General features: G+C 42.5%; 1 protein-coding gene across 3 annotated transcripts in view; it reads right to left on the bottom strand.

The window, feature by feature from the left end:
- Vps35l (VPS35 endosomal protein sorting factor like) overlaps positions 1-12,843 on the bottom strand; it is a 122,748-nt gene that overhangs the window by 59,541 nt on the left and 50,364 nt on the right. For all 3 annotated transcript variants that reach the window (XM_023704383.1, XM_004644209.2, XM_023704384.1), the window contains exons 15-19: positions 10,908-10,954; positions 10,019-10,130; positions 9,444-9,560; positions 7,107-7,160; positions 5,555-5,635 (exon numbers count right to left, since the gene is read on the bottom strand). In XM_023704383.1, the coding sequence (XP_023560151.1) occupies positions 5,555-5,635; positions 7,107-7,160; positions 9,444-9,560; positions 10,019-10,130; positions 10,908-10,954 (411 nt within the window). The remainder of the gene's footprint in view (positions 1-5,554; positions 5,636-7,106; positions 7,161-9,443; positions 9,561-10,018; positions 10,131-10,907; positions 10,955-12,843) is intronic.

The raw sequence follows: 12,843 nt of genomic DNA, 5'->3' as shown, positions 1-12,843 counted from the left end.
GCACCCAAATAATGGAGTGAGATACCAGTATAATGTTGACCTAAAATTGTTTCTGAAACAATAAAAACTTAAAATATGTAAATAGAGTCATACATAAACTATGACTTATAAGCTTTATCCTTCCATGTTTCATTATAAAAATGCTCAAAGAGGGCCAGTCAAATACCTCAGCAGATTAAAGCACCTGCAAGCAGGTGCAGGGGCTGGGGATTCGATCCCTGGGGCTGCCATGCTGGCCCTGCCCCCAGGATGAGCTGAGACAGAGACTGAGACTGTGTGTGGTGGCGTACCCCTGTAATCCCAGCTCTTGGGAGGCTGTATACAGGTGGGTCACTACAAGTCTAATCTAGAAGTGAGACCCTGAACACCCTGTAGGCCCTTCCCTAAAAAAAAAAAAATGCTCAAAGAAAATTAAAGAATTAGACAACACCCATTTAGTTACTTTTTAAAATTCTGCAAAAGATAATATTTTTCTAACTGTTGCATCTCTCTCTACCCACTCATCTAATGGGAGAAACAGTAACTACACAGTCCACAATTTTTTAAACTTTTTATTCTGAAGTAACTTACAAAAATGCTAAAAGAACTATATGAAGAATTCCTGTACATACTTCACTCAAATTCAACAACTTTTAATATTTTTGTCAAATATAGCCACTATGGTTCAGACACACTCCCAAGTAAGGCCCATGTGTCACTGGGTTGGTCCCACATAATGGTGCCATAAAGACATGAAAGTGGGACCCAGTGAGAGCCCTTAGGTTACTTAAGAATGTCACGACTTGGGTCTAGATGTCCCCCAAAACCTCATGTGGTCACAGGTGGGGCTTTTCAGAGGTAGATGGATCTGGAGTATGCGACGCTGGGATTAAGCATGTGGTACTGGGATTGACTCATGGTGCAATGCTAGAATTAACGGTGCTGCACCTGAGTGAGAGTGCTACCTGCCCTTGTAGCCTCAGACTACAAGGGACAGAAAGAGGGCTGCTGCTGTTGCTTGCTTCTGCCGCCATGAACTATCTCTCTTTCGTGATGCCCCTCTGCCTTGGAGCCAGACAACTATGAATTAAAACCTCTATAAACTGTGAATTACAATAAACTCTTCCTCTTTTGAGTGTCAGGTATTTTGTCTCAGCAACAAGAAAAATAACTGAAGGCATAGGTGTAGCCACAAGGTATCCTCTTTTTTTTACTTCCTGGGTCATGATGTAAGCAGTTTGAGGCTGCCACATGCTCATACCAAGATGTGCTCCCTTGTTATAGCTCAAAGCAAGGGTTCCAAAAGATTGGGGTCTGGAACCTCCAAAATAAACCTTTCCTCTCTGTAAGGCAGTTGTCTCAAATATGACATTCAAGTGACTGTTTTAGTTACTTTTCACTCCTTCCTGGGACAAAATACCGAACACCCAAAATTAAGGAAGGAAAGGTTTATTGGGCTCTCAGTTTGTGGAGGTTTCAGTCTATACACTGCTGGCTTTAAGGCAATTGGCAGCAGTCACAGCAGCAGAAAACAATCTGCTGATTGTTTTCCTCCTCTGCTAAGAGCAGAGGAGGAGCAACGGCTGAAGCATCCATCCAGCCTCTCTCTCTTCTTCCTATGCTGACTGCGAAGACCGATGCTCTACCACCAACATCTAAGCTCCTCCGAAGTGGTGGCTGCAAGGATCAAGCTCCTCCAAAGTGGCACAGCTGCAAAGTGGCGCAAGGAATATCAGGATTTCTCCAAGGAAGTGGGGGGGGGGGCGGCCAGCAGAGAAGCCTTCCTCAACTCCTTTTCAGACATGTTTTGTGCTGAGTCACTCTGGAGTAGCCCATCACGCCTCACGGGCAGAACCAATGTCATCCCAGGGCAGAACCAGTCGCACCCCAGGGCAGGCCATCCCTTCCCTTCAGGGCAATGCCCCCACAGCCCAGAACTGGGGAGCCATGGACACAGGCTGACACAATGTATCAGCTACCACAGTGACCAAAAGCTAGTACCTTATCATTTTCTCTGTACAAGACACAATCTTTTCCTCCTGGGCCACTTGAAAGAAGACTGCATGACCAGTATCCCTGGAGCCTTAACACTATTCTGCATCTCCTAAGTATGATCATACTTGATTTTTCCATTGTGCTGTTAGCAAATTCAGGAATGTTAACCCTGATATAATGAAAATACTTTAATCTATCATCCACGGTCAAATCCTGTCACAGCTGTCTCAGTATGTCCTTCATAGCATCATTATTCTTCTCCTCTGTATGAGATCCAGTTGGAGATCACGCGCTGCATTTCATTTTCATGTCTCGTTAGTCTGTGTTAATGCAGATCAGTTCCTCGATTTGTCTTTGTCATTGATGGCAATGATATTTTTGAAGAATTACAGAGCACTCCTCTGTGAGGGCATGTCTGAGGCTCTCTCAATTTAGATTCAGCTTATGCATTCTCGCTGAAATCCTAGGTAGGATCCTTTCTCAGGGACCATATCTAGAGGCCCGTGATGGCCATTTGCTCCTCTCTGGTGGTACGAATTGTGATTAGCTGGTCAAGCACTACTGCACGTCACCATTTCCTCCTTTGTAATGAATACACTTTAGTGAGACAGGCAAACATCCTGCTTGCCATCAAACTCTTCCGCCAGGTTCAGCTGGCATCACTGAGTTCCAACTGAAGGTGGATGACTCTTCTCTTCACTATGATGGCTGCAAAATGGTGATTTTTCCAATACTACCATTTCTTCCACTTTTCTCCTTTGGTGCCCCTGCTCACCTCTCCTTCATCTATTTTTCTATTCACTTTATGGTTGAACTACTGGGTTCTATCTCACTAGGTGGTTTATAATAGCTCATTATCCCCCTACTTCTTTTGATACTCACACACTGGGAACCTGTGAGAGCCCTTTCAAACCGCCCCTGTGCCTTTCCACATGTCACCTCACACTTTTGGCTATTTTCCTAATTTTATGGCATGCATAAAAAATGCTTCAGGCTAAGGCCTGGCCAGATAGCTCAGCAGCTGGGGTTTGATCCCCAGCATGCCTTGCAGGCCTTGTCCTGGGGCTCGCTGAGATGGTGATTGAGACTGGGCATGGTGGTATGCGCCTGCGCTTGGGAGGCTGAAAACAGGAGGATCACTGAGTCCAATCTACGTACCATGACCCTGTACTAAATACATTAACAAACAAACAAAAATGCTCCAGGCTCATCTTTTCCTCTTTCCTTCTTTTTCTGGCAGTACTGGAGATTGAACCTAGTACCTTACACTAAGCTTCATCCTCAGCCCTTTTTTATTTTAAGACAGGGCTTCACTAAGTTGCTAAATTACCCAGACTGGCCTGGAACTCACAATCCTTCTGCTCAGCCTCCCAGACCCCTGGGGTTATAAGTGTGCACCAGTATGCCCAGCTCTCGAAGTACATCTTGTATTCTCTTGTCTAAGATCTGGAGTCAGACCCAGGGCTATGGCAAACAACTCTCCACAGACCCCTGAAGTTTGGCATTTTCTGATGTGGTCCTCCCTTCAAGCACACTATTGACATGGATAGCAGTCTCAAATATAGATATATCTCAGGGCTTTATGGAGCTCTTTTAGGTATTATTTTTAATAATCTATTATTCTCCAAAAGGCATATAAAAATATAAAATTTATTATGTATATTAACCAAAACAAAATTGTGCATACAGATATCTGATGAGTCAGAATGGATTAAAAAATGCAATAATAATAAAGGGAGAATTTTGTGGCCATGAAAGGGTAAACAGGAAGTCCCCATCCAATCATAATGGTTTTATTATAGGGAGGCAAACAAAGAAATAACTTTCTCTGCTGTTCTATTCTCATCACACAAGAGAAGAGAGCCAATGGCTCACTTTAGGGGGTAATGATGAACCATTTTAACTAGAAAATGGTGAAATACTCTTTAAGTTAGCAAAATATAAAAACTCTAAAAGAATATGTAACTAGTTGTCTTATACTATACTAAGTATAGCACAAAAAATAATCTCAGGCAACAGCATTAGACCACTGTGGTTGGGCCGCAGAGATAGCTCAGCAGTCTAAGAGCCTGCTTAGGCAAGCGCAAGGACCCAGATTCGATCCCTGGTAACACATGCTGCACCAGCCCTGGCCCAAGCACATCTAGCTGGCTACCAATACTGGGTATGGTGGCACACACCCGAAATCCCAGTGTTAGGGAGCCTGAAACAGGAAAATCACTACAAGTCTGAGCTGCACAATGAGACCATGCACCAAATAAATAAAAATAAAAATAAATTTAAAAAAAGAACACTGTCCTATTTAAAATAAAAGAAAAACTGGGCATGGCAGTACATGCCTGTTTCCCAGTAGTCAAGAAGCTGAAGCAGGATGATCACAAGCTTGAGGCCAGCCTGAGCTACATAGTGAGATCAAGTCCTGAACTGTATTACCAGACCCATCTCAAACAACAACAAAAATCTCCCTTCACATCAGGTCAAGAGTTACTTCACAGTAAGTAATCCTGAGCTGGATCTACACTAAAGTGGGACAAATTTTGCCACAAAAGATTGAGACAACTGTGAAATCTAGGCGTGCTTAGCAGCAATGGGTCTACATTCAAATCCTTGGAATGGGTAAGGGAACTGTGGCTCCACAGAATATCCTTCTTTGGAAATACTGACATGAATCCCTTAGAAGCAAAGTTATGGCATGATATATGCAATACGCTCTCAAGTGATTTAGGAAAAATGTACACACATAAATCATTGGTCAACTTTTGTTGCTAAGACACAATACCTGACACTCACACTAAAAGGAAAAGAGACATATTTTGGCTTACAGTTTTAGCCCATAGTTGGCTGGCTCCAAGGCATAGTGACAAGGTCAGTAACAGGAGAGGTGCTCACTTCATGACAGTTAGGAAGCAGAGCACAAGAGGAGGAAGCAAGGAAGGAGACAGCTCCTTCAGGCCACGCCTCCAGTGATTGGTCTATTCTGAGCAAGCCCTACCTCCCAACAGCACATTTGGCTATCAACTCCCCAGTGGACCAATGCACCGTAAGTACACCACCTCCCAAGAGCCCACTCTGAGCACATGAAGCCTTGGGGGACCTAGACATAAACACTGTAACACACACAGTGATAATGATAAAGCAAATTTGGTAAGATGTTAACAATCAGAGTGAAGGATAATGGGAATTCTCTGAGCTGTTCTTTGAAGTTACAAAAAAGATTAAATTTATTTCCAAATATAAAGTTAATTCACCTAAAAAGCACAAGGATTTGTTTGACAGCGAACGTGATGATGCTTACTAAGCACTTGTCATATGTCAAGCAACAGTGTCAGTGTGTCCCCTGTCACCTTTCCCTGTATTCTCACATCTCAGAGTAGAGAGTTCCCTTATTCTCTGCATCTGACATGTAACAGACTGAAGCACAGCAAGATTGGTAAGCAATAAAACAGCAAGGTGCTGGGATATGGTGGAGCCAGGATTCAAACACACAATGATCTTTCTTCTTGATCCACGCAACACAGCTATTTGATTCCACAGAACAAAATGTCTTAACAGTGTGGATGTTAGAAATGTTATTTCCTACCTGAGGGTAGGAATCCTCAAATGCGCGATCTGGAGTCATGTGCTTGATGACATCAGCCAAAACAGTATTCACCTCTCGTTTCTAAGTGGGGAAAATACATCAGATCTGTATTCGACAATGAATAGAAACCACTATTTTCCTGGGGAAAAAGACTAAAATATTTGAAATATATTATACACATTTCAGGAAAAAGTTGGAAATATTCTGCTGGAAATAATACAAAAAAAAAAAAAATCCCACCATCTCCTGGTCTCAGACCACAGCCCTAAAAATGGCTACACTTACTCCAAGTCAGCACTGAACCCTGTTCTCAAAGTGCCTGGGGATTTTCACTGTCCCTACTTCCCCTGGGTAGTGAAAAGTAAGCCTGGCAGTTTCCTGCCTGCTTCCCCTGTTCCAGCCTATAGACACCAGTGAGGCACTGGGGGAGCAGCATAGACTCAGGTTCCTTACAAACATTAGGACTAACTGTTCACCTCTATCCAGGGTCAGCTACCTCCTGCCCAAATACAGCCTGTTCATTACATGGCCAGCAAACTAAAGACTCTTACATTCAAACCAGAAAAAGTGCACAGATAGTCTACTGAAATCAGGCTTACATATGTGTTATCTACTATAACAAAATACCATAAGCTGGTTAGCTTGTATATAATAGAATAACAGTTTCTCCTAGTTCTAGAGGCTGAGAGAACCCAGGCCAAGGCACTCACAGACTGTGCAGTGAGCCTGTTTCTCAGAACTGGCACCATCCTGCTGTGTCTCACAAAGCGGACAATGAGCTCCTCTGGGCTTCTACAAAGGGTACTAACCTAATTCATGAGGGTGCCACCCCCACGACCTGATCATCTCGCAAAGGCTCCACCTTTTACTTTTTTCAACTATGCTGGCATCCTGGGTTGGCTAACAGAGGTGGCGTGAACCAGGCAAGTATGCCAGGCAGCTTGTGGCTGCAGTTTGGCCAGCACTGGAACATCTGTCCAGGTACAGACAACTGAGGGCAGCTGTCTACAGCTTCACCTCTTCATACTGTTAGGTTTCAGCATGTGCATCTGGGAGAAAGAGGAGACATAACTATTCAAATCACACAACACTATACAGTAACTCAATCTTTAAAAGTTGATCAAGTACTGACAGTAGAATTTGAACGCATTTCTACCTGCTTCTAATATCTCTGCTCTTCGGTAATTCCTTAAACTGCTTCTTGTTTTATGACTAGGAAAGAAGCATCTTTGCTTAGGAAAAAAATCAGATACAAGTCTAAGATGTTTGGAAAAGACTGCTTATAGGACTCCATGAAAACTGGCCACTCACTTCAGCAGAGAGCAAGCATCTAAGGTTCTATAGTGAAAACAGTTTAGCTTTGTAGGTGGCAGCACTGCCCACATTTACACGTAAGCCGGGAACACTTTCTGTTCTAGTATATAATTAACATGCCATCACATTTTAATGAATGCAATTTGTATAAATTACACGAACAATTACCACTGTGAAAATGCCTACATGCCTAGGTTCATCTGCTATCATAAACATTTAAAAAAAAAGTAAAACATACCGTGAAATGCTTGCAGGTGTATTCTACCCACACTTCAGCACAATTAATGTAGTCCTACAAAGAAAAAGTAAAAGAGCTCATGTCAAAAGTTCACCATATACAAATCCCTTCAAGGGCTTTGACAGAAAAAAAAAAGCGGGAGGGGATATAGTGAATTCTAGCCTACTGATACATTTGTGACAAGCAAGGCACAGAAAGATAGAAGTCAACTGAAACTAATTATACTTTGTTTCCGGAATTGTTCCTGGGGCCAAGATGAAAATCTGGGCTACTGTGCCTACTCAGAACACTGGTAGAGTCAAAGGGCAGAATTCTCTACATGATGGGGCCTCACCACACCTCAACACTGGCTTAAGACACAAGCTCCACTCCAAATGTGAGCTTTGCACATTTGGGGAAAAAAACAAGCTTGCCACCTTTTAAAAGAATAAAATATTTGTAATACACAGAAATGCTGTACGTAGCTCATAAAAAGACATTAGCACTGAATATATTAGGTAAGAAGTTATCAGTTACTAGTCAAGTAGGAAGGGGGCCCAAGGAAAGAAAATGTCATGATGATGGAAATGACAAGGACCAATGAAGTCAGAAACATCCCAGGAAGCAAAAGGGAATCTGGGAAGAATGTGGCCCCCTCCTCTTTAGTTCTCATACTTTAATGCAAAGTCAGAGAAATGGAGAGAAGAGCAGTTAGAGGAGTCCCCCTTTAAACTGCAGTTCCACACTGTCAAACTGTGGTCCAAAAATATTGAACAGAAATTCCAGAAATAATCCATGAGTTCTACATAACTGTTATTGTAATATGTTATTATAAATGTTCTATTTTGTTACTGTTACTCTCTTGTAGTATCTAATTTATAAGCTGAACTTTACCATTGCTATGCATGTATAGGGAAAATAGCACAAAGGGTATGGAACTCTTCCAGCTTTCAGGCCTCTTGTGTTGCCTTGGAATGTACCACTTGCATCAAAGGTGGTCAGAGGCACTTCATCCAACTTTTTCCACACAGGAAAAGTTAGGAATAGCCTCGGACCTGACTGAAATGCTGAGAGAGTCAACTCAAGGACAGGAGTATGAGACCAAGATCAGAGAAGACTATTAATCCAAGGCTTATAACATAGCCACTATCAACCCAGAAAGTTTGCAAGATCCTGAGGGTCTTAATTTCTTTATTGACAAAAATTGTACGTAACCATGGTGCATAACAAAGTGTTTTGAAATACGAATACTTTTTTTGAAATAATGGTAAAGTGAGCTTATTCAGACATGCATGACCTCATATAACTAGCACTGTGTGGTGAGAACACTCAACATCTATTTTTGGCAACTTTCAAGCATACACTATATTGTTACGAACTTGAGTCCCCAGGCTGAGATCCCCTGACCTTCACAATAAGACTCTACAGTTGGCCAGACCAAGTGAAATGGAGAATTTAACCACTGGAGTTCAGTGATGATTTGCTAAATGACTCCACAGTAGATAATTCTGCACATAAGTTTCTTGGTTTTTTAAAATAATAACATTATTTTCAACATACTTCAGTAGCAGAATGATTATGTGCTTCTTTGGCCTTAATAACTGCCCACCCAGGGGTACTTATCCATATTCAGTCCCTGCCAGCAGGAGAGGGAGAGTGCAGGGTGTGGTGGGGGCATTATTCCAGCTGCCCCTGCAGCTATGAAGACAGCCAAGCTCATGCTTCCCAAAGCACTACAATGGCTGGAAAGTTGCCTAAAAGACAGTTAGCTATGAAACCCAACCACAACAGGATGCCCATCACCACAGCACTACAGCAACTGACATCAGTCTACCATCCCAAGACTCCTTATTCCTAAACTTAGAGGAGGCTCCTGTGCCTTTCCTTGAAGGTCAAAAACTGTAATCCCTATTGATCATTACTGGCTCAACTGCTTATCCTCAATCTAGGACAGCCTAGGAAGGCCAGGTGGATCATAATTATTAAACAAAAGTCAACCAGCAAAGCATTGTGGTTTGTGCCTACAATCCCAGCTACTTGGCAGCTGAAGGCAGGAGGATCCCAAGTTTCAGCCTAGCTTGGGAAATTCTAGCAAGACCCAGTCTCCAAATTAAAATAACCAAACACAAAGGTTAAGTGACACAGTTCAGCACTCCCAGGATTCAATGCCCAGTACCACAAAAAAAAAAAAGCAATGCTACTGGTGTTAAACTATAGGCTCACAAAATATATATATATATATAATATAAATATATATATATATATTTTTTTTTTAATAAAACCACAAGAACATTTTTTGAAAGCAAGCATGTGCTGTGTAATTTAAACAGCTGATCTGAGGTCTAAATGATCACTCACCTGTGGATTCTTCAATTTGGTAATGACTTTCCAAGCTTCATTGAGAATCTGAAGTCGATCACTCTCAGGTGGGTCAGCCAAAGCCAAGTTTAAGCCCAGTGAGCGAAAAAGGAGATGCTAAGAGAAATTTCAAATCTTTATATTATTGGAGATTTTAAATCAAAGTGACTTGAGGTTTAAGAAAAAGGTCATAACACTTTATCTGTCACAGTAAGTCCTCTAAAGATTTCTTTCAGAAGTTCACTACCATCTACCTCGGTAGATTTCCAGACTATAATAGTCTGCCAGATGGACAAACTTTTTCCTAATCAACGAAGATATATTTTTAAAGATGTACAACCAGACTCATGCCTCAACACTTCATAGTGGGTAACACATTTAGTACCCACAGTGCTTGACTCACAGCAATTACATGGTGTCAACAATTCTAATCTCTAACTCATCTTCCATTGACTTCTATAGATCAGAGATTTTGGCCTGTTTCCCATCAGCCCTTCATGAAACTGTCCCCCCTGAGAGTGATCAGAGGACACTGCCTGTTTGTTCTCCCTCAGCACATCAAGCCAAGAGCCTACCTTAGGGAAACCAGACTCATCGCATTCTTTAATCATGCCAATGAAGTCCATGCACCTGGTGGCAACAAATTCAGCACGGAAGGCTGACATCACGGAATTCAACAGCAAGGCGCTGCAAGACACAAAGGCTCACATTATCCCAGCCTCCCCCTCATGACAGAACATACACTGCCAGCAAGGGTGAATTACAGCCCTTTAAGGGAAGGTTGGGGGAAAAAACTCCAGTGTGAAAGGGGTGATCTCTAGGAACTAACAGTGTTCTGTGCAAATCTGAGGCTTCAAAAACATGGAAGTAACTGAATGGGTGGATGGGGAGGTGACTGGATAGCAGGTATGTCACTAAGCAAACCAATTTATTTAGAAGAGTGACACTTCAAAGCGACTTGTATTAATAAATCTAAACATCAAAATTATAATGTTTATCCATGCTGCAAATACATATCAACATCTCTTTTAAAAGAGATTTCTTAATGAAAGAGATTGTAAGTTCCAGACACTTGAGACACGGTGGTGAGCCAAAGCCACTCTGGACTGCAAGCACCATATTTACTACAAGCACAAAGGGAACCTCAGGTGTCCGGGAGAGAGGAACATCAAGTTCACCCTGGCCCTGTCACTTATCAACAGTTCCATGGGGAAAGGGACAGTCATCCCATTTAATAGACAGGAACACTGAGACACAGGGAGCTCAAAAAAGTGGCCAAAGCCCACAAAGCTAAGGAACAATGAAGCTGAGATCTAAGGCCAGGCAATTGCTCCCGCATTCTAAACCTCCCTGCCATCTACCTTGCCTCTTTGTCAACTGTCACCCATGTTAGCAGGCCAACCTCAAAAAAGAGCAACTGATTCTAATTTCAAACCCATGTTTTATGAATCTCAAAGTACTTACTTGTTTCCTAGTTTCTTACATCTCTCCATCATCTCAGTCAGCAAAACCTAAGATATTTAATTTTAAAGAAGCATCAGATCGGAGCTTATAAAGCAACATTTCTAAGAGATTCTATAATTTCATTTCATTTCTAAGAGATTCTACAATATTCTACAATGTAGGTGCTGGTGAGATGGCTCAGTAGTCTAAAGCACCTACTTAGAACAAGCTTAGCAAAGCACAGGAACTGCAGTTCAATCCCCCAGCACCACATGCCAGCCAACCCTCCCCCTGGTGGGCTGAGCTGGCCACACACACACACACACACACACACAAATAAATAAAATTTAAAAAAATAAAAAATAAAATAAATGTAGCCACATGTCCACTTGTGTAATCCTTGGTAAGGTTAGGGAGGATAGAGAGGAAAAGAATTCACTTTAGTGGCATTGGGCAGGATGGCTAAGAGCTAGGGCCTCAGTTCAAATCCAGCCATACCAACTGGCAGAGGCAAAAGTGTGGCAAGACACCAATTTTGCTGAGTCAGGGTCTCCTTGTCAGAATTAGGTGTGACCGCACTCATTTCCCAAGGAGGTTTGTTTAGTAAGTAATGCAGTCAACAAACACTGGCCACAGCTTAGTGCCTGCAAGTCATGCGGTGAAGCCCTTTGCTGCCACAACTTCAGCTCTCCTGATCACCCACAAGGCAGATGCTCGCACAGATGACACTGAGCCGCACAACAGCTCCACTCTTTGCGCAAGGTCACAGAGCCAGCAACAATCGCCGAAAGTGCGCCTGAGCAGGTCAATGTGGAAAGTTAGGCTGCACGTTACATTTTACATTCTCAAGCATATTTCTCTCCCAGAAGGAAGTAAACGGGTTACTCACTGAAATACTTTTAATGGCTTTAGAGCTATCTTAAGACAATTACATATGTTTAAAACAGTTCCTATTTTAAAACAAAAATCAATCTGGGAAGCATCCTTCTGGGAAGTGGTTTGGGGAAGCTTTAGAATGGTACAGACAAGGTTCAGCCTGGGACAGGAGAGCCGATGTCAGCGGCCTCAGGACGGAGCCTTGACTCAGGTACCCCAGCGCCAGGACACGGGTCCTACTTCCCTTTCCTCATTCACTCTTCACTGCAGCACGAAGGCCAGGAAAATGTTAGATCCAAAAAGAAAAGGCATATGCTTGAAGGTCCTCATTTTCACACACACATATAAGCTTATTACAAATCCATCTTGGAATAAAAAAAGGCCCTGTAGTCATACAGAAATATCATGGCATCCTAAGTATTCAGGGAGCCAAATGTTATGGATCCCGGGCAGGTCTGGTACACATTATTATTTTTGAGAAAAACGGGATTGATCATATTGGGTAAGAACAAGCTGGAGAACAGTTCAAAGTAGACAGAGGTAGAAACCAGCCATTTGGCTTTACTCAAACATTGAAACACTACAATTCAGTAACCTGGGTTTTCACACAGGGCGGACCCTGAAGAGTCCTATGTATTGCAGGCACACTGTTAGTGCACTTGTCTGTTTTCTGGCTTTTGTTTTGTTGTTCTTGCCCATGTTTAATTTCTTTAATAACATTTCATTGCTTTCATAATGATTACAAAAACCATGAATGTTCAATCACAAAAATGCAAGTGGCATTGCTGTGCATGATGAGAAATGTGAGCCAGGCTTGGGGGTGTATGCTGGCAAGCCCAGCTGTCGGGAACGTTATGGCAGGACAACTGCAAGCTTCAGCAGCACACTCTGGGTAACTCAGTGGGAGCCTACTGAAAAATAACAATTTCAAAGGGCTGGGGATGTATCTTAATGGAGACTCAATCCCCAATGTGAAAGAAAGGTGGGAGAAAGAGAGTGAGCCCACAAGCAAGAGACAGAGAGACAGAAAGACATAGAGACAGAGACAGACAGACAGACACACATACACACAGGGAAGGAG

This window comes from Octodon degus, unplaced genomic scaffold, assembly GCF_000260255.1.
Source record: "Octodon degus isolate 3935 unplaced genomic scaffold, OctDeg1.0 scaffold00195, whole genome shotgun sequence".
Taxonomy (NCBI): domain Eukaryota; kingdom Metazoa; phylum Chordata; class Mammalia; order Rodentia; family Octodontidae; genus Octodon; species Octodon degus.
The sequence above is the reverse complement of the archived record's forward strand: the minus strand, read 5'-3'. Positions and strand labels throughout refer to the sequence as shown.